This window comes from Nelusetta ayraudi, unplaced genomic scaffold (genome assembly GCF_046127955.1).
Source record: "Nelusetta ayraudi isolate G7.1 ecotype Tasmania unplaced genomic scaffold, CSIRO-AGI_Nayr_v1 ptg000017l, whole genome shotgun sequence".
Taxonomy (NCBI): Eukaryota; Metazoa; Chordata; class Actinopteri; order Tetraodontiformes; family Monacanthidae; genus Nelusetta; species Nelusetta ayraudi.
The window spans coordinates 9,837,501-9,862,430 of NW_027466067.1; the positions used below are offsets into that span (position 1 = coordinate 9,837,501).

The 24,930-nt window shown below is 46.1% G+C and overlaps 1 protein-coding gene across 13 annotated transcripts in view; it reads left to right on the forward strand.

Moving 5' to 3' along the window:
* The window catches only part of atp2b2 (ATPase plasma membrane Ca2+ transporting 2), a 103,518-nt gene that overhangs the window by 20,086 nt on the left and 58,502 nt on the right, over positions 1-24,930 (forward strand). For 5 of the 13 annotated variants that reach the window (XM_076025337.1, XM_076025335.1, XM_076025332.1 and 2 more), the window contains exons 1-2: positions 8,123-8,381; positions 20,263-21,081. In XM_076025337.1, coding sequence (XP_075881452.1) covers positions 20,883-21,081 — 199 coding nt within the window. In that variant the 5' untranslated portion in view covers positions 8,123-8,381; positions 20,263-20,882. Of the gene's footprint in view, positions 1-8,122; positions 8,382-20,262; positions 21,082-24,930 lie in introns of those variants that run through there. The other 8 variants (XM_076025325.1, XM_076025331.1, XM_076025334.1 and 5 more) reach the window with 4 other exon arrangements.

The following is a 24,930-nucleotide window of genomic DNA, read 5'->3' on the forward strand; positions in this document are numbered from 1 at the left end:
TTAGACAGGTTGGGGTCCTTTTTCTGTGATGTCGTGCTTCTGAGTGCAACATTTGTTTATCCAACTTCATCTCCAGAGCAGCACTGGATAAAAATACGGGAACAACCAAAACAGTGGCATTCTCCACCTTCAAGTCAGAACTGTCAACTTGCAGTTGGCCCCCTCTTGTGTTGGGCTTTTGTTGTTGTTGAGCCCTTCTCTGTAGTTCAGGCTTCTGATTGGCCAATGTGTTATGACCTGCATGGGTTTTATATCGCCTCTGCTTTGTGTGTTCTGCTCTTGTCCCTTCTCAATCAGCCCATATGTGCGATTGCATGCGAACCAAATGTTGTCAAAGTACCAGTTGAGTGTACAAGGAAGGCCATGAAGTCGCCTCCAGCAGCCACATGCGTCCTGCATGATGAAGAAGAAGATGAAGAGAGAAGAAAAATGAGAAGAATCAACTTTTTTTAATCCTCAAAGTTTGAAGCAAAGTCTGAGCTCCTCTCCAGCTGGCCCACGACGTCATACCAGAGCTCAGTCCGATATGTCTGTGGCTTAAGTCCTCTTGGAAAAGTCATCAAAGCTCCGCGGCTCAGCCCAGTTCTCAGACACACAACTTTGCAAAGTTCTGTTAAATATTTGAACACTTGAGTTATTTTTGGATTATTTTTTTTTCTAATTTAGATGGCTCAAATTACAACACATTAATTTATGATCCATTCAAAGCTGCTGGAAACATTTGTAATTATCATTTTGAGTATTGAAAGAAATTGTGGATTACAATAGTGTGATCACAGTCCAGTACAAACTAAAGACCTTTTGGACATGCTAGCTAGCCAAACAGCCCTCTTTACAAAGAGAGAGTGTGTGTGTGTGTGTGTGTGTGTGTGTGTGTGTGTGTGTGTGTGTTAGGGGGCTGTCCTCCATGTAGCTTATGTGAGCTAGCATTATTCTCAGTCCCAGGCAGATCAGTTGCATAGCAACAGGAACTTTTCGAGGGCATGAAATCATTCGCCAGAGGAATGTGTCAAGCACAAAAGTATTAAAAATGGAAAGAGGGAGAGAAGCACACTGTGAACACCCTGAACTCCTGTGACCAAGTTTAGTGGAGCAGATTCTGATGTACAAAAATGGAAAGTTTTGCTCAAAGTTCCCTTGATTTAATAATAATACATAATAATAGGAAGATAAACAGAAGTGCGTGTATGCTTGTCTGAGTTTGAGTTGAGCCTGTTGTTTGACTTTCCTCTTGATGTCTCAGGGATGCGCCTCAGTTTCCAGGTTGTTTGTCATCCCTGTATTTCCAAAGCCTTTTATGACAGCATCCGGCCTCAAGGGACGTCTTTAAATTTAATTATTGGCACGTCAGCTTTTCTGAGTGACATATTGACGGACAGCTCTGTCAATAAATAAGACCTCCCCGTCTCTACTGCTGGCTACCAGGTTCTGATGTTGTCAGCCATGGGAAAAGATTTGACTGTGGGAAAAATTTCCATGATTGCCACTTCATGGGATGTATTTCAGTGTTCACCCCCTCACAGCACCTACATGTAAGCTTAACCCTTTTTTTTTGGGAGGAGGGGTTGTCAGTGGCTGGTTGACTGTAAAGCTCTTTCTGTTGCTTGTAATCTTTGAGAAAAGAGAGGTCTTGTTTTTCTTTTTCCTTAAGCCAATCAACACGTCTGTTCATCTTGCCTTGAGATACAATCTTTAAAAAGAAACCGACTTTGCATTTCCATTGGCTTTTGTATTTCCCAGTATTGAACAGATGCCCCGCTGAGTTAAAAATCATCAGTTCATAGTGGGTCCATTTTGTTGTCCTCTGTAATCGTGCAGATATGCAAAACTGATTAATCCTCTGCTGTAGCCTAATCCTGACTCTTGACGTCAACCAGGCATTAGTCTCTACCGTCCCCCTGAAAACAAAGACATAAGTTGTGAATTTATCTGTTTGAAGATGGTGTGCTTGTCAGGGAGGGGAAGGAGGAGATGCACCATTTAAAAAAAAAAAAAAAAAAAAAATGGTTTTGGTCTTTTAATACTTGCACAGTTGAATCGTACTTATTTGTCAATAGCATTGAGATTACGCCATGAACTTCACCTTCCTAACAGCCCTTTTCAGGAAGCTCTGTTTATCCCCAACGGGACACAACATCTTTGACGTTGCTCAATAAAACACGTTATTCTTCGGTCTCTGAATTGAAACCGCCACTTTCAAGCCTGTCGTTGCAATCAATGGGAACAAATGGCCGAAATGATGCCGGTGCCCATATACTAGCTGTAAAGAACGTGGGGGAAATCAAAGCAAGCCAAGGTAGATGAATGGCTCATTATTGACTCCCACCCCGCGACTGGTTGAGTAACACAGCTTTACTCACTTATCAGTGCAGCAGTGTTTTCTTTTCAGTGTATTTGCTTTGCTCCTTGGGGTCATCCAATCAGGAATAAAGACCTTTTTCAGTCGGGTCAATGGTTTTCTCCAGCAGGTATTATAGGCCTGCAAAATAGATTTCAATTCTCACAGTCTCTCATATATCATCCTATATATCAACCTGCAGCCCACAAGGTTTTAATTTATGTTAATAGTATTATTAGTATTATTATCATTTACAGAAACCTGCTTAAGTATATACTCACTCAGTATTTCACAAAATACACTGAACTGGCTTTGGAAATTGTTTTATTTTTTTTTGACAATAGTCCATAGATTAGCAATAACTGAGGGTAAAGACAGACGTTCCAATACTTCAAACCTGAACTGTTTCTTTTGTTGATGTGCTCCACAATTCCAATTCAAAGTTTAATTTTACAAAGAGGTCAAACACTTGTGTGAAATAGGCCTAAGCGAATTAATGACAGTTACACACTTGAACAAGCAAATTCCAGCCTTACTTCTCTGGCAAAGCTCTTCCACTTTACCTGCCAGATTGGAAGTGCGCGTGTTTGTGCCGCAGTTTTCTGACCTTGCGCTCCTGTCTGTCACTGTGTTGCGTCCCCGTCTCCTCCGACTAACCCTCGCCTCTCTCCGGGTCTGCCGCGCGGCACCTGAGGGAACAGCTCCCCAAGCTGCGTGTGTGGGTGGGCGTGCGCACGGACGCGTCTAGAGTTCTTTGCGTGGCTATCGGGCCTGTGCATTTTCATTAGTCACATGGCCTGTGTCTGTCCTTGGGGACTTAGATGACGCTCCATCACTTGTGGAACAAGGGCTAAGGAAGAGAGAAGAGATGGCAGTGTTAGAGGGGCATAAAGGATGGAAATGGAATAGGATGATGAGGCCCTCGGCGTAGTGCATTGCCTGCCATTCGGCTGTGATAATGTGAGTCACAGGGTGATGGAAACACCAAGGTATTTTTGTTCTATTCGCCATTTTAAAGCGAGAGCAAAGCGCAGGATATTTCTCGCATTGATGTACTGCTGGAAATTCTCTCGACATTTGGTAAGAAAATGTGGCCCATTCTGGGGTAAATACGCATTTGAACCGCGCTCACTGGTCACTTCATTGGGCAAAACGTTGAATCACCCATTAGCAAAAGCAGCTAATTGGTTATCTAATCAGCCAATCACGGTAGCAATGAGGCAAGCGCTAGAGACAAGTTACTGGGGTTCAAAGTGGGGATTGAAGGGGATTGAAGTGACACCTGAACGTGGCGACCATGGTTGTTGGTGCCAGACGGGTTGGGGGTCAGAGGGCGGAATGGGCGGACTGATTTCAATGGAGTTGAAGCAAGAGTGAAGGACAGTCATGATTGGTCATTCTACAAGACAACCTGAGCTGCATTGTTCATTGATGGAGGTTATATGCGGTTGCGCTTCACTAAAGCCGTAAGTCTTACTGATCATTTGATGTCTTTTTTTTTTTTTTGGTAAACATCTGTCCTGTTGCAGCAGTTCATAAGCTAATGACTCTTGAAAGACCCGTGTAGCCAATAATTTGTATATCCAATTTTAATTTGTAATCTTCATTGTGGGATTTAGTTGGAGCAGACGTGGTTGATTATTTATCTGACAAATTCTGTAGATCAAACAACAATCTCTCACAGCCCGCCGTTTACAGCCACCTATTAGTTTACATTTTTCCCATTTAGTTTAGTCACTAACCTGCCTTTTGCCATGTCACAGAACAGGCTTTCTTTTCTTTTTTTTCTTTTTTTTTTTTTAGCACAGACCCAGTGCTAAAGTGGAGTAGACAAAAGAAGTAAAGAGTGGACTTTTTAAGGAGAAGGGAAAAAATGCAGCTGAAGTGCTTTCTTCCCCACCATAATATGACGGCGTTAATGTGTAATATAAGTACGCAGAGTGCTAAAGCGCGCTGAAACTCCTTTCATTTTTTACGCTTTATTGCTTTAAAACATAATTGCAGGTCAGCAGCTGTTTCTACAAAGTGCCTGCCATTCCTTGTTTTACACACTTCAATAGCAGTTAATGCGCTGGGTAAAATATGACAAAATCAATACTTGGGGAAATAAATAGCCACAGTTAAAAATCAAAACAAAACAACGAAGCTTGCATTTTGGGACGCCCGACGCTCCTTTGCTAAATGGGCGTGGAGCTTTCCTTCTTCCTAAATGGTGGAGATAATTGCCACAATGTGGCGCACGCGGCGGGCAGGTTGTGATTAATACCTCAGATAGGAGGGAGCGCGTGTGGCGGTGACCTCGCGTGAAGAAAGGTTAGAGACCTTTTGGAGTCATCTCATTAACTGCGCTCTTGTGCACGCGCGTGCGGGGGGTGGGGGGTGGGGGGGGGCCATGGCTGGTTTTTACTGCCGCACTCATGAGATGGGCCGGGGCCTCCGCAATTAATAAGGCTAATGGTTATTGGTTGATGGCCTGTGACGGGGCATGAAAAGTCAGTTTGAGCCGGGGTAAACGCGGCGCCTAATGGGTTAACGGATCCCTTCAGGAATCGTGCGGCGCTTTTGCAGGGGAAGATGGGGAGCAGCCCTCGGCCTGAGTGGATGAAAAGCCTCTAATACGTTTCTTCCGCCTCTTGAAAGAACGTCATTTAATCATAGAGAGATGTCACAAGACCTAAGATAAATACACTGTTCTCTTGAGGTCAGAGCCACTGGTCTGGAATCGGCCTCCCTAGGCGAGCTGGCTGGCTGTGTAGAAGCTTTTTGTTTTTGTTTTTTTACCACAGAATAAAAGGAACAATACGCCATTTTGATCATCGTCAGACTTAAGGTCATAAAAAAATTGGTATGTGTAGCTCCAGTGGTGTCTAGGGTTCTGGTGTCTTCCCATTGCAACCGCCTTGACGGCAGCTTACAAACGCACCTGCAAATAGCATTAAAACATGCTCTAAATGAATGCTAACGTTAGCTAATATTAAGGCTAGTATGTAACCCTAAATCACTAGAGTTGCCTTCTATTACCAAAACTGTTACAAGCGGAGAAAAATTGCACCTTGCCACTGTAATGACAAGGATAATGTTGACTCACCAGTCTATATGTATGTGTGTATGTACGTATGTGTGTATGTATGTGTGTATTTTTGAGTGTGTATGTATATATATATGTATATATATATATATATATACATATATATATATATATATATATATATATATATATATATATATATATATATATATATATGTGTGTGTATATATATATATATATATATATATATATATATATATATATATATATATATATATATATGTATATGTGTGTGTGTATATACATATATATGTGTGTGTGTGTGTGTGTGTGTGTGTGTGTGTGTGTGGGTAAGTATATGGTTTGTTGGAGGGAAGGAGGGGTACATTGGTCAGTCAGTTTAGCATGTGCAGACAGGTAACAGTGGTGGGCCGGAGCTCATTGCAGCGTTGGAGAGTGAATTGCGTGTGTAGTAACTCGTCCTGACGGCGGAGCCCCAGTAAAGCTCCAGCTCTGGCTCCTTGTGATGCTGGCGTCCTCTTGTGCTCTTTTTCCCAGCTTTTGGTGCACTGCAGCTCTGAGTTCCCTCAGACATGCTGCATTGATATTCAGGGCCTGTGTCTGATCCCCATCACTGCTCTCTCTCCCTCTCTCTCTCTGTCTATGGCTTCCTCCTTCGGAAAACTTGCACTCTATTTTACCTCCCCTATTATTTAAAAAAAAAATAAAACAATAATTCCTTTTTGGAAAAAGCAAACAAACATGCTGTCTAAAACCGGCATGCTGTCTGGAAAAAAAAGAGTTAAACTGTTCTGAGATGCTCAGATTTGCACTAAGCCTCTGGCTGCCAAAGCCCACTTCATTCTCCCCTCCTCTGCTCCGACCACCTTCACCTGCAATGCTGACTCTGCTGTTGCAGCCGTTATTGCTGGAGACAAGGTGTTGCATTGGCGACTCGCCCCCATTTATCCAGACTGCCTTGGAGGATTTTAATAAACAGTTACATTAGAAGGCAGCATGGACGGAGTGTGTGTGAAATTGTTCTCCTAGTGTTGATTTTAATGGTAATAGCACACAATGTTAAAAGTGATTGCATGTTTAAGACGGCACCTTAGTCCGCCATTGCATGCTGCTGTCTGGTAGAAAAAAAGTTTCAAAGGCAGCAGAATTTTGGGCCCTGGCTGACATGAAAAATGAAGGATGTCTTGGAAAGAGCAAGTCAGCACTTTGCCAGAAGGTGAGTTTCGATTAACCTTGGGAATGGAAATCGCAAGCGGCAACTACACCTGATGGAAATGTATCACTGTTTATCTAGCAAAAAAAAAGCTTTTATGGTCGCGCGAGGTAATATTTTGGGGAAAAGAGGCCGACTTCCTGTACTTGTTAGCATTATCGGGTGACATGACGTACCCGCTCATTCGTTCACAAAGTCACACGACATGGTGTGGCACGTGAACAGAGGAGGAGGCTCGGGATGCCTTGGGCATTGCAAGAGAAAACTAAAAGCAGCTCTGCCCCCACGCAGTTAGACTTGCACAAGTTGTGGCTAATATTCCGCTTGACATATGGGAAAACTCTTGAACCTGGGGAATGAATCACTCTGCAACAAGCGCCACGTTCGCACTGCAGGCAAAAGTGGCCCAAGTCAGGCCTACTTTTTGCCCATAGGTGACAGTTTCCTGAGATTAGTTCTGGACATGCAGCTCACTTCAGGTGCCTCGACCGTTCGTGTCTGGTTGTATTTATACTGCAATGTGAACAACCATGCAAAAAAAAACAACTAAAATAGTAAATAAGTTGAGGGCTAGGACCTGCAGTGTGAACATTGACTTGGTGACATTTGCCGCGATGGAAACGATCCTGCTGAAGTTCAGAGCACCGTCGCTGTGTCTCCGAGGAGCCAAAAACACATTTTAGTTAATGTGTGTAAATCTGGAAGGAACGAACGAATGATGACTGCACCACCAAACAGCCATCCTGGATTTGGGTGTGGGACGGTGAAATGACACGGCGCTGTCAGCCCCCCCCCCTGATGTGGTGGGCTCGCTAGCCAGATGACCCCTGTGTGTCACCGCTACTTCCTGCATCCATCACATCCTCTGGAGCTGAATTGAAGTTCTTGGACTTTCAGTCCCGGCGTCCCAGGGGCCCGCGAGGATCCTGACAAACACCCGTGCCCTTGAAAAGCCATCCTCCGCTCCTTTTCCTCATCTTCCTCCTCCTCCTCCTCCTCCGTCCTCCATCCCTGTGTTTCACCCCCCCGACTTGTCACCACCACTCGGCTTTTACCTGCCGTCTCTGTTTTGAACTTTCGTCCTTGGCTCCGTCTTGAGCTTTTCTCCTTCTCCGTCGCGTCGCGCTCTTAGTCATCTTCTCACCTTCGCCATTCCACCTATACAGTCTGTCTGCTCTGTGTGGTGTGAGTGATGGCGGGGTTGGGGGGGCGGCAAATTCATACATATACATTTTCTCATCGCTGTTCCTGCCATTTCCCCCCGCCCCCCCGTCACCCCCTCGTGCTGCCAAACGTCTCATGTATTTTCTCTGCTCCGGCGTCAAACGCATCCATCTATCCTCTCCATCGCTTTGTCTAATTAGGGGACGAAGAGGAGCCTCTTTAGCTATGCAGCATAGTTCACACACACACACACACACACACACACAAGCTCGCACGCCCACCCCTGCCGTCTGCCGACATGGTACAGGCTGTGCATTGAGACAGCCCCAGCTGAGGCAGTAGCAGTGAGTGTGCAGCTCATCGAGTCTGCTCACACACTCGCACACACGCACACCTACACTCACCCACACACACACACAGACACACACACACACACGCACGCACACACACACACACACACACATACACGTGCGTGCACGCACACACTGCGTGCAGCTGTGGTGGTGGTGGTGGAGTTGGCGGTTCTGTCTGCTGCTGCATGTGCCGTTGCAACATTGCTCTGAGGTGGCAGGATTTCCGTGTCGCCGTGATGCTGGCGGCGATAACGTTGCGACCACGTAAGTACGCACCGTCCTTGTCTTGAGGTGGGAACGGAGTCTTTGTCGGGCGTCGATCACTCGCGCGACGTACGTGTCGTTCCTGCTCTTTTCTCTCTTTTTCAGTTTTTTTATTTCTCCCTCTCTCTCTATTTATTTTTAATGGATCCGGAACGCCGATAGCGTCCCCGCCTGGCTGTCGGAAAGGCGAGATGAATCCGAAGCAGGTGATCTGTTGCAGCGAGATAAGGCTGATCGGAGGCAGGAATAATCCCGGCACGCACGCGCACGCACATGTACACACGCGCATGTACACACGCGCATCAAAAAGGAGTCCAATCTGCAGACTGTGTCTGAACCCCAGATTCACCGCACCGTGCTGCAGGTCCCGCAGTCTGCGCCGGCTGGCCGCAGATGAAAACGCGCCGATTGTTTGCTCTGCAGTTTGAAGGTGTCTTTCACCCGCACGCCTCTTCTGCAGCCTCTCTCTCTCTAACACTCGCCCACTGCCTTCCCGCCAGCTGCTATTTCCAGCGGCTTGTCGCGATCGCACGCGCTTTCGCCGGCGCCGGCCGTCCTCGCTGCACCGGCTCCTCCTCGTTTGTCGGCGGAGGAGGCTGCGCGGTAAGACGACACTCCATCAAATCTCTGAGTGCGCCCGCTGGCCGGCTGCACCTCTGGCGGTTGGAACCCCCCCCCCCTCCCCAGTTTGTTTTGCGACCGGTCTGCTTATGTCGGTGCAGACGGTCGGTCCGAGCTTGGCCGTTCAACCACCCTTTTAAAGTCGTCATCGTGCGTTCGTTCAATTGGCAAGCGGGTCCATTACCCAGGACCGGGTCCACCGTGCAGGGCGGGCTCGTCATAGGAAATTGATTGCGCATCTGTGCGGAGGTTAAAAATAAAAGTGTGACCTCGGCCGCAAACCCCTGCTGCAGCAGAGCCGGCGGACCGATCGAACGCGACGTGCTCATTTCTACCCTTGGTTCGTTTTTTTTTTTTTTTTTTTTTCTCTCCCCCCCCCAACGTGAGGAGGAATAAACTTCACAGGGCTAAAGCGTAAATCCATCTCGGAGAAGCGCTGGGGAACGTACGACGAGGCAGATATGGTGGTGGATTGAGCCGGAGGGAGATGCGGCGTTTGAGCCCCACGGAGCCAAAAGCAGCTTTTCGCAGGATTGCAGTAGTGTCCAACTCCGGCAACGCTTTTGTCCTCGTCGTTAATTAGAGGGGCCGCGAAAAGACGCCGGCGCTCGTCGTCAACGGCGTCGATATTATGTGGATGATGTATTCTAATCAGTCCCCACTCGGCCGTTTCGCCCTTTCAGCTCGGAGGCTTAGTCGCGATGCGAGAAATGTTTCTTTATCGGTACAGAATTCAAAAACTTTAATCTGGGGTTAAGAAAATCAATGCAAGGCTCCTCCTCGTTGAAGTGTTATCTCACTACCTAGGAAAAAAAGTGGGGAGGTAGGGCGGTGGGGATTGTATCGCAACACGTTTTTCTGCGTCACCGTCAGCTCGTGGTATCAAAGCATCCAACGCCACGTCGTAGAAGATGTGATTTTCTTCAAGGCAAATGTGGAGTTGGTTTAGAGGGAGTGAGTGGGTGGGTGGGAGGGAGGGAGGGAGGGAGGGAGGGAGAAGGGCAAATAGCTTTTCAAGCTGAGTCATCAAGTCTTATGTCTGAAGTTAAAGTCAGAGATGGATGTCTCGAGCTTTCATCAAGAGTCTCTTTATATTGGGTTTAATATGCACAGCTAGCTTTGACAATAAGCACGGTCACACGTGAGTTTTTTTTGTTTTCCATCGGTATGATGGGAAGCGGTTGATCAACCCTCCCAATAGTGTTTGCGTGCGTGTGTGATCTTGTCCTGACACTCGGTTTTCATTGTGACGAAACGGAACCAACTCTTCCCGTCACCTGCACACCATCACTTTTGAATTGGACTTCCAAGCCCCTCCTCCAGACTCCTGGTGGAAACTTCTTCGTCTTCATTCGGTCACAAACGGGAGGAAACTTCCCTGCTTCGTTCTCGTCTATCACACTCATTTCCCATAAAGGTGACACATGAGAAGAGGCTCCTTCCACGAGCCAAAAATACATTTTTAATTTATATTGATTATTTTTCTAATGGTACAGATGCAGCCCTCTTAAATTTTGCTTTGTAATCTCTCCTTTGCTCCTCCTCTGCTGCTCCTCCTCTGGCCCACTTAGCCTGCATGTGTAGAGTTTATTTAGAACAATAACTCCCCAATGGTTTCTACAGACTCATCTGGAGCAAGGAGAGGGCCACAGCAGTCTTCTCTCTCTCTTCCTCTCTCTCTCTCTCTCTCTCTCTCTTCCTCTCTCTGCCTTCATTGACCTTGCAACAGGAAGTTAATATGTGTGACAGCAGGGGGACTTGCGTAGTATTGGAAGGACAGAAACGCAGCCTTACAAATAACACTGGCGATTGATGGGCATTCTAAAAACGCATTGACGCTTCCTAGTTTTTCCAAATCTTTTAAATATTCGGCATTGGCTGTTGTCTCAGATAGTCATCCCCCCACCACCACCCCACCACCCCAACCCAGCCCAGAGGTAAAGCCAATAAACCTGTTTCAAGTACAAATGTCTACAAATCCTGCCCGCCCGCAGCCACGTTCTGCGTTTTACTCCGGAGCAGGATAAGCGTCTTATTTCCCAACTGTCACTTTTGCCTCCGTAGCTTCTTAGTATAATTTCTTGGCCTGTGGCTTTCAGGCTTTTTTAGTGGTGCATCTGAGAAAGTGGGATGTTTGCTGTGGGTCCAGAAATAACTGCAGCTTTCGCAGTGCTCCGCGTGTTTGGTCAGCCTGCGACATGTGGCGGCTACGTTGATCTGTTAAGCTAGCTAGGGTGTGCCTCTCGATTAGCCTTCTTGTGATTGGTCGACTCTGTCTTGGTGCGTAAGGTAATGAGGCAGGGCTGCTCCCACCCAGGGTAGCCTATTTCTTACTTTTCCCCCAGCGGCTTAGTAAAGACATAGTCAAACTGGTTGACTGCTAGTTTCTACTTGCTGGTTAGCTAGTCATTGCAAATTCCATCCATCCATTTCTCCCCTGCACTCATGGGAAGGTCACGGGGGCTGCTGTTACCTATCCCAGCTGTGTTGGGGTGAAGGCGTGGTTACACCCTTGACAAGTCCGCCGTTTATTGCTGGGCCATGTAGAAAGACAAACAACCAGTCCCTGGGCGACCTTCTTGCTGTGAGGCGACAGCGCTAACCACTACACCACCATGATGCCTCCTGTAAACCTTAAAAAACAAAAAAACAAATATAAAATTAGATATACATTATTTTAGTCATTCAGCATTTTGATTTAGTTTTTTATGTTTTAGCATTGTAAATATGAGCAGCTGAACATTAGACATTACCCAAAGAGGAAGTAAATGTCACAAGTAATAAGGAGACACTATACAGGAATATACAGTGTGTCCATTTGGACTGAAAGAAGCATATATAAAGAGAGAGATGAAGAAAATGTAAATAAGTCAGAAGAATTTAAGTGGGTGAAGGATAATATGCACAAAGTAGAGGGCACAGGGTCTGTGAGAGGCATTTATACAGCAACAGAAGGCTTTATTCTGTCGCTGCTGCTGAAAGAGAATGATCATAGGCGCCCCCCTCCAAAAAAAAAAAAAAAAAAAAAAAATCTAAACCATCAAGTGAGAATGAGGATCGCTGTCCCTGAGGAGACGGCTAATATCGCAACTCAATGATTCCAGAGTAATTACCATCTCATCTTATCTTGTTTGTTACGCCAGTGTTCCCACATGCGCCTGCATTACTTTGGAATCATAATGCAGTATTCACAAATTAATTTTTCAGTATTCATTTGTAATCTTTACAGTTCATTAAAGAAAATCAAAAAAAAAAAAAACACTCCGCACTCCGCTAAAGGCAATCCCTGAACTTTTGACGTACTGATGTTGAACATATCCCATTCAAAATGAGAACAGCTGGCGATAATCAAGTAGAGCTCTGTGTGTGTGTGTTTAGGTGTGTGTGTGTGTGTGTGTGTGTGTGTGTGTGTGTGTGTGTGTGTGTGTGTGTGGACAGATGTTTTACCCTGGTGTTTGTGTGTCTTCCACACCGTGGCTGCACCACTAGTATGTTTTTGAGTTATTCAGGAGATGATGATGAAGAGCTTAGATTTCAAGCAGGGCTAATTGCCATCTGCACCTTGCCATTACACGTGCTCGCCCCACATCCATCTCGTCCTCATGTGTGCAGTGTCTCTGAATCACCCAAGTGCCTGATTGGAGGGGGCCCACCTGGTCCAAAGCAAGATGGAAGGAGTACTGTGCAAACTGTCAGAGACTGAACAAATTAATATCGAACCTCTTTTCTAACCATCATCCATCTTTGATTTATAAAACCAGTGTTTTTAAATGTCTGGTCAATATTTTATATGCTTTGTATTGGAAAACATAATACCTTTTTTTTCATGTTTCTTTTATTTTTTTCAAACATCATCAAATCATCAAGTGTTTCTTATTTTTCTCTTCAACATTATATTCAATTCAAAAATCTCACTTTGTGTTGGTCATGGAAAGCCAACATTGTAACTTACTGTAATTATAACAACAGTTGCAGAACAATCCACCTTGAAAAAATGATGACTGAATCTGTTATCTGTGTTTCCTTTACCTGTGTTGGTGTGAAGCCACTACTCGTGTCAGACTCAGTGCTGCCATGTCTCGTTACCTCTAGCGTGCGAATGACTTGGTGAAATCCCAGTCTGACTTGTCTCCCAGAAGGTATCGACTCTAGTGGTCAAACAAATGATTGCAGGTGTGGCGTGGCCCCAGTGGGTTGTGCTTATGATAGATATCCCCTTATTCCTCCTGGAGAACTCTCAATGTAAAAGAAAGAAAAAAAACACTCATCCAAGGCAAAATTCCATATTTAAATGTGTCTTTGAACATATTCAAATTTTAACTATGACCATGCAATAACAATACCACTACTAATACTAATAGTAATGATTGAATCTCCATCATAAATGTTTAAATATTATATAAACACTTAAATTATTGACCCGTATCATAATCTAGGCGAAACCAGATTATAGTCTGAGATTATGCAAAGTAAGATGCTACTTCATCGGTGATGTACTTGACTCTGTTTCCAGAAAACGCACACGGAGTGCCTGGCCACTCTGTTCCTCTCTAACTTGAGCCGCACCTATCTTCTAATTTGCCACGGTTGAGATTCTCTCTGCTCCTGCTTTCTGCTCTCGTGGCGTACATGCAGCAGTTGGAGCTGTCACGCCTCCAGCAGAGGCGCAACACACGCGGGTAAAAATACTCCAGGTTGGATGCATTCTTGCCCCCGTCGGCCCGAGCTAACATGTCACTGAGGTGCTACTTGTTCTTTGTGGAGAGGTTCCCCTCCACCCCCCCACCCCCCCACTTAAATCTGAGCCTTATTAGGCCTGGGCTATTTAGACCGAAGGCCCATATCGCTCCGTGCTCGGTCCGTTCCCGCCTGACCCAGTCATCTCACAGCACATCATCACTCGTTGTCACGTTCTCACTTCCCATTCTCACTCGGCAGTGACACACAGCAACCCCCGCGGTGAACATTGTTCGCCAGGGCCGCCCGCTTCGTCTGGCGGGGGGAAAAAAAAACGAACCAAACCGTCGATGTGCAGCACGTGTCCCCATTGTCGCAGGAATTGTCTCCAAATTCCTCATCCCGTTTAATTTCGTTTGTTGTCACTTCAGCCTGATACGAGTCGCCGAGCCGCCGTTCTTTTCAAGCCCGAGCGTTTGTTGGCGGAATAACCTTTTTCTTCATCGAGACTCCTGACGGCTGCTTTCAGCCCAATTCCAGAGCAGTGATGATGTGCTGAGCGGAGGCTCTCCGCGCGCTTCTTATATAACGATTCACCTTGGAGACAGTGTCGTTTACCATTGCCTGTGGATGATGCAGTGCAGCATTGCGATGCGGTGCATGTTTTGGGGATTCCCTCCGAGTAGTTGGACCTGCTCTGCGCTGGTAAATGCACCACAGGTTTTGTAGATTAAAGGAAATTAAGGGGGAAAACACATCTGCAGTCTTCTCGCGGTTGCTTGCTGAATTTTGTTGCCTTTATTTGACCTCTTGTGGATTATCGACGCATAGAGACGCACGCTCCCCAAATGCTGCTGCGGCGTTGAATTTTCTCGATTCTATCAGTCGCGCCGAGTGTTTTGCTGCATGTTGCACATCATATCTGCACAAACCTAATCTAATAGTGCTAATGGTTGCATTGGGAAGCTTATGCACTCGGCAGCTGATCAAAGGCTGATTTGTGCAGTCCGCAGTTGCGAGTGTGAAAGCATCCCGTCGCCCGCGAATGCCTCGTGATGCAGAGATGTGACGAAAATCATTTGCCGCCGTCTATAATTGGAATGTGCCTCGCGTAGGTGTAGGTGTGTGCAGCAGCGCTGCAGTCGTGTCTCCTGCACTGTTTTTTTCTCGCAAGCAGGGGGGGCTCTTTGCCAGTGCTGCTGCTGCCGCTTGTTGGTGCAGTCGCAGCGCCCGCCTCGGCTCCGTCTCGCTGCGCTCAAGGACATTTTTTTGGGACGGAGACACGCAGGACGGCTCTGCTCTGTCAGGCCGAGGACGCCACGGGACAGGATGTGTAATCTGCATCATCCAATATTTTAATAAGCTAAAAACAAAACGGGATCAGTGTTAAAGGAGAATGCAGTCCGTTTTTTTTTTTTTTTTTTTTTTTTTTCTCAAGATGAATTGTGGGAATCCGACAGTTCATTAGTCATATGTTACATAATGCTACATCAGAGTTTGTTATGAAAATAACTTTCAATCCCCAAAACCGAGAGCCTCGTCCTGAGACGTCCTGGTCAGCAGTGGAGCTGCCCAGCAGCAGCTGTTTGCTTCACTTTACTGGGCCCTTTTGTTTTGTCTACCGCTTTTTTTTCTCCCACTTTGCATCTCATAATTGCACAGTTAACTGTACAGTTTGGCGGTCAGATGTTCACAGCATCTGCCCGTAATCCTTATTTTCTCACATTTTTTTTTTTTTTATCTTTCTGGATTCCGTATGGTGACGAGTCCAATCCAGTGTTCTTTGAATTATTTAGGATTCTTTAGAACCCGACAGCTATTGACAGAGATACCCGAGCGGCGAGCGTAGCTGCAGATAGATCGCCAGGGGAAACATGATTAAGATTCACTCAGACAGACGCACGGGCCGGGAGCGGCGGCTGTGACTGACTTGGCAGACGCAGCAGGTCCCGTCGCGATATTAGCAGAACAGGCCAACTAACAACTCCGCACCGCCGACACTTGCTCCCCCTTTGATGTTCAAATGACTCCACATTGAGGGAGAGCCATTTGGACACGCTTGCCTCCATCATACTTTCATATCTGCGAATGCATAGACATACCAACAATGGCTCTTCTTTTTTGCCGCCCTCCTTTTTCTAAAGGAGAGAGGAAATCAATTCTCTTTGCAGCCGCTGTGCCTGCGTGGCTAGATTTTATGAACACAGAGAGGGAGAGGGAGGGGGGGGGGGGTTGGGGGGGAAGCAAGCAGAGCGTCATTTGCTTTGAAGTCGCTCGGCTCAGGCTCTCGCAGTGCAGCTCACCTCTATCTTACCCCTTCCCTGGCCCCGTCTTTGCTTTTCCCTCCTTTTAAGCGTCTGCCTCCGCCGCGTCTCAACGTTTTTCTCTTTTGCCGTCTACATTACCCCCCTTTTCTCTCTCGCCTCTTCTTCTCTTGTCGGCTCCCTCCTACATCGAAATCTCTCCCACACTCCCGCACGTGGCCGCGGTATTTAAAGACGGGCGGCCGCACGCAAGGCAATATGTAACGCCAGCGCTGCCACCGCCGGCTGCTTACATCACCATCATCGTCTTCGTCGTCATCCGTGTGAAACGTCCTGCCTCGACGGTCAGTCTGCATGGGTGTGCAGCAGGTTGCCGCACTGGCAATCTGTGGTAAATTAGTTGGAAATGGTGCTTTATTGGTCTCATGAAATAACAAAATGGTCGAAAAGGATGAGATATTTTACCTTTTTATCTGTAAAAAATACTGCTAGTTAGCACAAGTAGCTGCAGGTAACATTGGAATATTTGTCAAACTATAAGGGTGTGGTAAACAAAAAGTGTACTCCTGGTGCTCTTTGGCGTGGGGATCAACAAGTTAGAAAAACATTTCAAAAAGACAATCAAGTAGATTGAAAAAAAATATATATATATAAAAAACATTTATTAGATTATGTTTTGGCAATGTAGGCCTTCTTTCTCTTTAAACAAAGGTGGACAGGGAGTATTTGTGTTTACCTTATATGAACAAGTCAGCCTTGTCTCTTGCTCACTGGAAATATTATTTTCTTCCTTCCATGAGAGACACTACCTCTTTTATTAACCAGAATTCAACTGACCAAGGAATTGAAAGCAATTCAAATGAATGGCCAGACAGGAAAAACAAGCCAATTTTGCTCTTCTGGTGTATATAAGCATTAATTGTCTGATTGATAAACTGGAAAATACATCTAGAATAGTAGAAAACTGGCAAACCTGATTATGGCTCTACTGTAGACTGTGACAATTAGGCTGCTGTGAGTGGTTTCCTTTTTACTCTGACACGGATACAAATGCATGTATACAGTTTCCCGAAAAAAGTGCCTGTTTATTTTCAATTGGTTTGGTTTTTGATGAACAGATTTCCGCCTTGGCGCCTTAATGGTGCACCGCCACGCCAGTGGACCAAACAGGCAGGCAAGAGACATTTTAAAACGCTGGACCAGAAACGGAGAGAAGCTGTAGTCCTGCCTGGGGCTGGTTCCTTTCTCTGTTTTTAATGAATCGAGAGACGGATACAGGACACATTTACATATGACAGGTTGAGGATTAGCAATCCTTCGTACGGTGCGGCATTTTGATTTAGCCATTGTAAATCAAAGTGGGTATAACACTGTAATAAACGAGCGCCACCACACGCGTAATAACACATGCTGTGTGACGCGTCTGTCAGGGCTTAAGTTCCTCAGCGGCTCGAATTGGTTCTTGCACCATTAAAGCTAAATATTCACATGTTGGCTGGGTCTCCCATCGATATTGGTTGACAAGGTCAAGGCACTGCTTTCCCCAAAGTGTGCAATTTTCCACCGTGCCTGCAATATATAGAACATTACACACAGTCATTTTTCTTGGACACCAGTCATTGCTGTGCCCCCGTGGCAGCCTGGCCTCCCTTCCTGCCAAGAATCTGAGTGCCCTCAGGGGTATTACCTGCCGTAAATTATTTTTAATGATCTTGGCCCTTTGTTTGCTTTCCTGAATCAACAATCATCACATTTAACTGTTCTGATTAAAACCAAGGTGACAATAAAACGATTAATGATGGCTTCATTTGGAAAGGGCTGACGCAGACGTCTTTCTGCCGGAGTTTAAGCGTCCCCCCACCCCCTGTGTATCGGCGAGTTCTCTCCGGGTTCTTCGCCTTCCTCCCAAAGTCCAAAGTAGGGCTGCGACGATTCTTCGAGTCATTTCAGTAACTTGATGACAAAAAATAATCGAGGAATTTCTTCTGCCTCGAGGTGGCGTTTGATTAAAGGTAAAGCTCACGTTTCGCACGGACTCTTTTTAGTGTGACACAACGTGATTCCGTGCGTCCAATGGAAATTGGGAGAAGCCGGAAGCGGTCTTTTGGCAACGGTACCAGGGCGGCGCGGTTTCACGCTTCTGGGACGCTTCTGAAACACGTCTGGTGTAGACTTCAACACTGATGGTTGCGTTCTGCTGCTGAGCGGGCTTTAATTAAGCAAACATGCGTTTTATCTGATTACTCGATGAATCTATGGAATTCGATAGAATAATCGATGACCAAAATATTTATTAGCTGCAGACATGCACGTGAGGCTAACTGGAACGTGTCCTCTACACTAAACTGGCGTTTTAAAAGCCCAAATACGCAAATTCTTTTTTTTTTTTTTTTTTTCTTTCAAACTGGGACCCAGATTGATCAATCAAGATTTTACCTTGCTGTCGGACCACACTAACTTCTTTTTTCCAATTTGTGCATTTAATTATCGACATCAACTCCTTCCTCTTTTTCCTTCCTCTTCTTGTGGTTCTTTACATCGCATTAGTTTTATGCTCCATGTCTTCTATTGTGTACAGCATCATTCACAGTGTGGCATGTATGTACAAACAAACACATTTCTCCAGACAATTCTGTGTTCACTGTGACAATATTGTACAAACAAAAATTATTGATTTTGCTCAGGGAGGCCTTAATTGTGCGTAATTGTGTGAGGGTGGATAGTGTTTGTAATTGTCTCTGTTTTAAACCACCAACTTGTCCAGTGGGCAACCTGCCTTCTCTCTAAGACAACTGGGATAGATACCAGTACCTCACAAGCCTCAGTGCAGGACAAATGGTGGAAGAAGATGGACGGGTACGGATCCCATGTATAATAAAAATAAAAACACTGAAAGGAATCCTCAAATAAGAACACAAAAGACTGTCGGTGAGTCAGCCAACCTGGTTTCCCTAGGCATATTCTTCCAGAGCCCCAGAGCTGTCACTGCGATCTAGTTTAAGATTAGACTAAGACCAAATACCCTCTGGTCAACCATTTTAAACAACAGTGCAGGGAAGATGCACAGTACTTTGTCCTAAAACTTCACAAATTTAAATTGCGGAGAGAGAGAAAAAAATCACAACCAATGATGGCCCTTAAGCAAGGCCCCTAAAGCTCACAGTTAAGGTTAAGTGAACTACCAGCAGGATGGGTCTAATCCAGAGAAACGACTTCCTTCAGGGGATCAATAAAAGATAAAATAGCTTCGTAATGAAGACTCACCCCTGTGGCACGCCACACTTAGGAAGGAGTTAGACATTAGATAAGGTTAACATTAAGCTTTAATTTAATATGAATTAAGCGTTGCAGCTTCATATGAATAAAGCTGCAATGCATTAATATCACTTTCCCACAATATTTATGCGGAGAGAATGAGAGTTATTTAAAATGAATGTTCCAACTTGGCGAATAAACAATCAAAGTAATAATTTCTAATGCGCAAAATGCACCCAGTCCCTGACATGTCTGGGCATCACGGTCTTCACCTCTCATAGAACATCTCAACAAATGAAAGTACGACCCCCCCCTCGGATGCTTCCCCCCTGGTAAATCACCCTGGGGATTTCAATCGCTGAAAGCCGAGCGTAAATTGCAGGTGACGGAGTGGCGGCGGTGGCGGCGGTGGCAGCGGTGGCGGCGCGTTGAAATCATTAACGTGACCAGAACACAGGAGGCGAAGGTGGAGTAGGAGTAGGAGGGGGAGGAGGAGGAGGAGGAGGAGGAGGAGGAGGGTGGTAAGAGATCTCTTCCACGCAGTGACCGCGCGGCGCTGTGTGCTGCCTCTCCGCCTGTCGTCACAGCGGCGGCAGCAGCAGCAGCAGCCACCCGGTGCTGCAACCAGAGAGGAGCATCCTCTCCTCTCCTCTCCTCCCTCCCTCACTCCCTCCCTCACTCCCTCCCATCCGTACCCCTTCCTCTGTCGGTCGATGTGTCCTCAGAATGAGGTTAGCAACAGCAGCAGCAGCAGCAGGAGAGGCTGTCCGTCCTTCAGCCCTCCGCGCACCATCTCCCATCTCCTGCCCCGAGAACGCGGCGCTCATTCGTTTGCTCTTCTTTTTTTCCTCTCTCTCTCCCTCCCTCCTCCTCCTCCTCTCTCACCTTCTATCCTGTTTGACTTCATCTTCCGGATTCACTCTCTTTCCCTCTCCCTCACCGTCTCCATCTCTCTCTCTCTCTCTCTCTCTCTCTCTCTCTCTCTCTCTCTCTCTCTCTCTCTCTCTCTGTCTTTCTCCTCTCCCTCCCTCCCTCCCTCTCTCGCTCTCTCTGCATCTCCGTAGCAGTGATGGGGAAGACCACCATGTAGAGGCAGAGGCGGCGCAGGAGGCAACAGCAGAATCCGAAGCGATGGGAAGCCACGCGCGGAGTGGGTCCGGACTGCAGCCGTGGTGAGCCTGAGAGCCGACAGGACGCGCGTCCACCATCTTTGTGCCCTCCTCAGGAACCTGACTGGCCACTCGGGGCTGTCCGACGCTCACCTGGATGCTCCCCGCTCGCGTTCCGCCGCCCCCTCCTCTTCTCGCGCTCCGCTCTTCTAGCCTCTCTTTTTGACGTTTTTTCCCTTTTTTTGAGGGGGAGCCGGCTGTCGTTGTCCGACGGTCGTCCGCTAATCCTTCTCCAATTGTTTTTTTTCCTCCCCAAACTCCGAGGCTGCCTGCTGTAAGCAACCACTGTCTGTCGTTTCTCCCCTTTTCCTCACTTGCCGTTACCTGCTCGGTACCTCTTGTTGTTTTTTTTTTTAAAGCCCCCCACACACACACACACACACACCCACCCACCCCTACTCCGGATATTATTTTGGGATGAGACTGAGCTCGTCACGCTGCCGCGCACGTCTCATCGATTGATCTTTAAGCAATAACAGGCGCCGCCGATCGAACTGACCTGACGAGCTGTCACAATGGGGGACATGTCCAACAGTGATTTTTACGCCAAGAACCAAAGAAATGAGGACAACCATGCGGCCGGCTTCGGCTGCTCGCTCATGGAGCTGCGCTCGCTCATGGAGCTGCGCGGCACGGAGGCGACGGTCAAGCTCCAGGAGGACTACGGGGGTGTCGAGGGACTGTGCAAACGGCTGAAAACCTCACCCACAGAAGGTAAGAAGGTTCCCCCCTTTTTTTTCCTGTTTTCTTTCTTTCTTTCTTTTTTTTTTTGCTTGCGGTTACGTGTGCATGTTTGTTTGTGGCTTGTTTTTTTTTTGTTTGTTTTTTTTGCCATTCTGTGTTTGACTGTATAATGAGGCAGTGGTAAGATCAAGAGCAGCTCTTTGATGTGCCGGCTCGGGTGCCGTTGAAGAACCACCTGGAGGGGAAAAAAAAAATGCCTCGGCGCGGCGGCAAACAGGACGGCGGAGAGCCTCGCTCGCAGCAAACTGATGAAAAATCCTAGCCGGCGAGTCTCAGTGCCTGTTTAGTATGCATAGAAATCTCTCTGGACAGTTTAGCTCGCCCCCTCCCACCACCACCACCAGCCGCCCCACCACTCCGCTTCTACACGCAACCTCCACAGCCTCCCTTGTCACTCTCCCATCCCATCAGCCAGTCAGCCACAGCCTTATTAAGGAAGAAGGTCTCCGGGGCAACGCTGTAGAGATTGTTTTCAGCCACATGGAATGTGTGGTGGCGTCTTCCAGTATGAGGTGTACATTAGTAGAATGAGAAGGCTGAAAAAAAAACACCTCACAATAATAACAATAAATAACAGCTACATGCCTCCTTATGTTTTTATATATGGGAGTCTCCTAATCTCTATGTATAAACTACACTTGGCTTAATGGGAGGGTTTTGCTGCATCTCTGCCACCAAATATGCTGATTATTTCTAAAATGACTCCAAATTGACCACTTCCACTTCAGTTCATGCCTCTTTCATGACAACAGAGGTGGCCTTTTGCCTGACCTTAACAAATTCCACCACTTCCTGGTTAGCTAGCGGCAAATCCTACAGACACACAAGCACAGGATTCTTTGAAACGGCCTTTAATTTCAGGAAGAAAAAAAAAAAGCTTGAATAAAAAGCAATTCACTGTGAAATGCAATACTGAGGGTCTGATACAGGATCCACTGCTCATTTTTCTTCCCCGTAATTGCAGGAACAGGCCAAGACTGCCCACGGTGTTTCTGCGAAACCGAAATGAAACTGCATCTGAATTAGCAATAATATTATCACGTTGGACCAAAAATTATAATTTCATTGTTTCCCGTCCTTGAGAGCGTCTTGATTGGAAGCACCAATATCACATCTCATCAGTGCGTGAAACACCAGCGAGAATCCCTGCCAGCAGACTTGCAGCAACACTAAAATTAGTAATTAAACGCCCAGTATTTGAACATAAGCACTGTTTTGATTAACAGACAGAGGGTTCCGCTGTTAATCTGATTTGTTGAACCTCACAATTTAGGATGCCCACAGTGTTTGGCTTGGAATTGTTTAATTAAAAATGATAAATCAGCCACGGTAATAATACTGTTAAGAAATATTGATCGTGCATCTAAAGTGACGGCTTTAATATGCAGAGGTATGCAAGCTAGACAGTTTCTAGGATGGAATACCATGATTGCCATTAAGAATCCTGGAGTTGAGCTGTTTGAATTCAGCACTTCTTGGTTGTTCTCTTACTCAGTAGAGCTACAACTGGGGATTCTGTTTGATTGGGCTAGCAACATTTAGCTAAGTTAAGGTCCAAATTTCCTCCACGGGGCATTTTGTAAAACGAACCCAACCTTTTGAATAAATTCCCCTGCTCACCTGTGGTGGCGTTGCCTCAGAAGGCCAACATTGAACAACTAGCCTCGGTCTCGATTTTCATCCGCTGGGTAATGCAGGATACCTTCATGCATGTACGTCAAGTTAGGTTGTATTAACCAACGTTGTCCTGCGTAGCAGTCTTGTCATCCAAGACAAGCGTTCACTTTATTGAGGAGGCGTGAATGAGCGGTAAAACTGAGGCGGATCAAACAAATCCAGACTTTCCGAGCAAACGGCGCTGATGGGAACACTTCCTTAATTTTAGTTTTTCAACCATTTAAATGGGATTTTTTTTTTTTTTTTTTTACTAAGTCTGATCTCCTCCACCCACATCCAACCTGCCCGCCAACAAACATGGCTTTCTTCATTATCATAGCGATGGAATGATGGCAAGACTTGCAAAGTGGAAAGTGAGGTTATGACACCTGGTGCTATTTGCATTAGTGATCTCAGGTGTCTGAGCGTTTCTGTCACTGCTGTGCTTATCCTCTTGTGCGTGCTGCTTTGCCCCACCGAACATATGTTACCTCAGAAATATGATCGTGGCAATTATCCTAGAAAGTACTGTACATGGTTGTCTGTGTGTGTGTGTGTGTGTGTGTGTGTGTGTGTGTGTGTGGAGAAGTGTGTCTGTCCCAAGGGCTTGTGTCTGATGTTAAGAGGCTCTGAGCACGGTTGACCTATAAGCCCCATACACTGTCACCTATACCAGCTCTTTCACATGATACCAACAGTTCATGAATGGCCATCGTCCATTACACAGCTTTAATGCATAATGGGCGCTGTAGGTGTAGAAGTGCAACCAGTGTAGAGGTTGCGGTCACGACCACGCGCCTCTAGACGTGACGGGCAGCGGACAGCATGTAACAATATAACCTTGAGGGATGAAATTCAATCAAGGGGTTGGAAGGATTAGAATATCAGCCGCACCACCAACCGGAACCGCACCAGCTAGCCAGTCGTTCCTTGTTGATCGAGTGAAGAAAACAGCATCCCCGAAAAAATTCTTTTGAATCTTCATGCGTCTTTTCCCCACTGTTTTATTTCCCGCCTGCCCCCGAGGACGCAGTCAATCCGGGTGCTGCCCGGCAGGTGACTGTAGGGTGAAGAAGCTAGAATTTCTCCCCCCGGCTGAGTGGCATGAGTCATCCACAGGCCGGATGGGAAGTTTCACACGAGCGTTGGCAGGAGGCTGCCCGGGGCTTGACCTGCTCCTCTCCAGATGACGGCTGATGGGTGCTCAGTGGAACGCTCTTCTCCGCAGGATTGCGAGGGGTCGCGGCACATTGTCGGCCCCTCCCGGGCAGAGAGAGGAGGAATCTTTTGAGAGGGTGCGGAAAGCGAAGCCAAATCTTCCACTTGTGAGAGGACAAGGAGGCGTTTAGGATGTTGGCAGTTTTTCACCGCAAAAATGGACGACAAGACAGTGATTCTATATTTTTTTTGTATCATTTTTTTCTTTTGAATTCATTTTTACGTTTTGAACTCAGACTCAGAGTTTATGCATTTTGTAGATATATAGAGATGTACTCCTACTACAGTGGACGGAATCGACAAGTTGTGTATGCATATCAAAAGCATAGATGACACTGAACACGCTGAATACCCAAGTAACAAAATCGTGTGAATTCACGTGGGAGTGAGGTTGTTCTTTTGAAATGTCACAGTCGGCCAGAAACGTACATTATTTAAAATATACGGGTAATTGTGTTTATCTCCCCCATAGCAACCGTTGTCGATAAGCCTCATAAGATGTCAACAGAGCAAAAAGTATTTGAAAGTGAAAGATTCATTCATTCATTCATTCATCACATAAAACCATTTGGCTGTTGTGATAAATATTGTCGCAATTCTTGTGCAGAAATAAAAATAATAGAATGGAAACCTTTATTCATCCCACGGTGGGGAAATTTGCATAATTACAGCAGCAAACTGTATGGTGCAAAAAGATTGAGAATTATATTAATTAAAAGAAATAAGGCAATAAAAATAAAATATTTGTAGGTATAAACGGAAAAGAAAAACAAAATATTTACTGTTCATCTTATAGGCACTTGAATTTACAGCTACAGTATCTACATTCTGACAATAAATTAGACTTTATTGCATCTTTGAGAAAAAAAAATCTTGTGTTCAACAAGCAGGGAAAAAATGGACTGGACTAGACTGGACTAAGAGACCTTTAAAAAAAATGTGTGG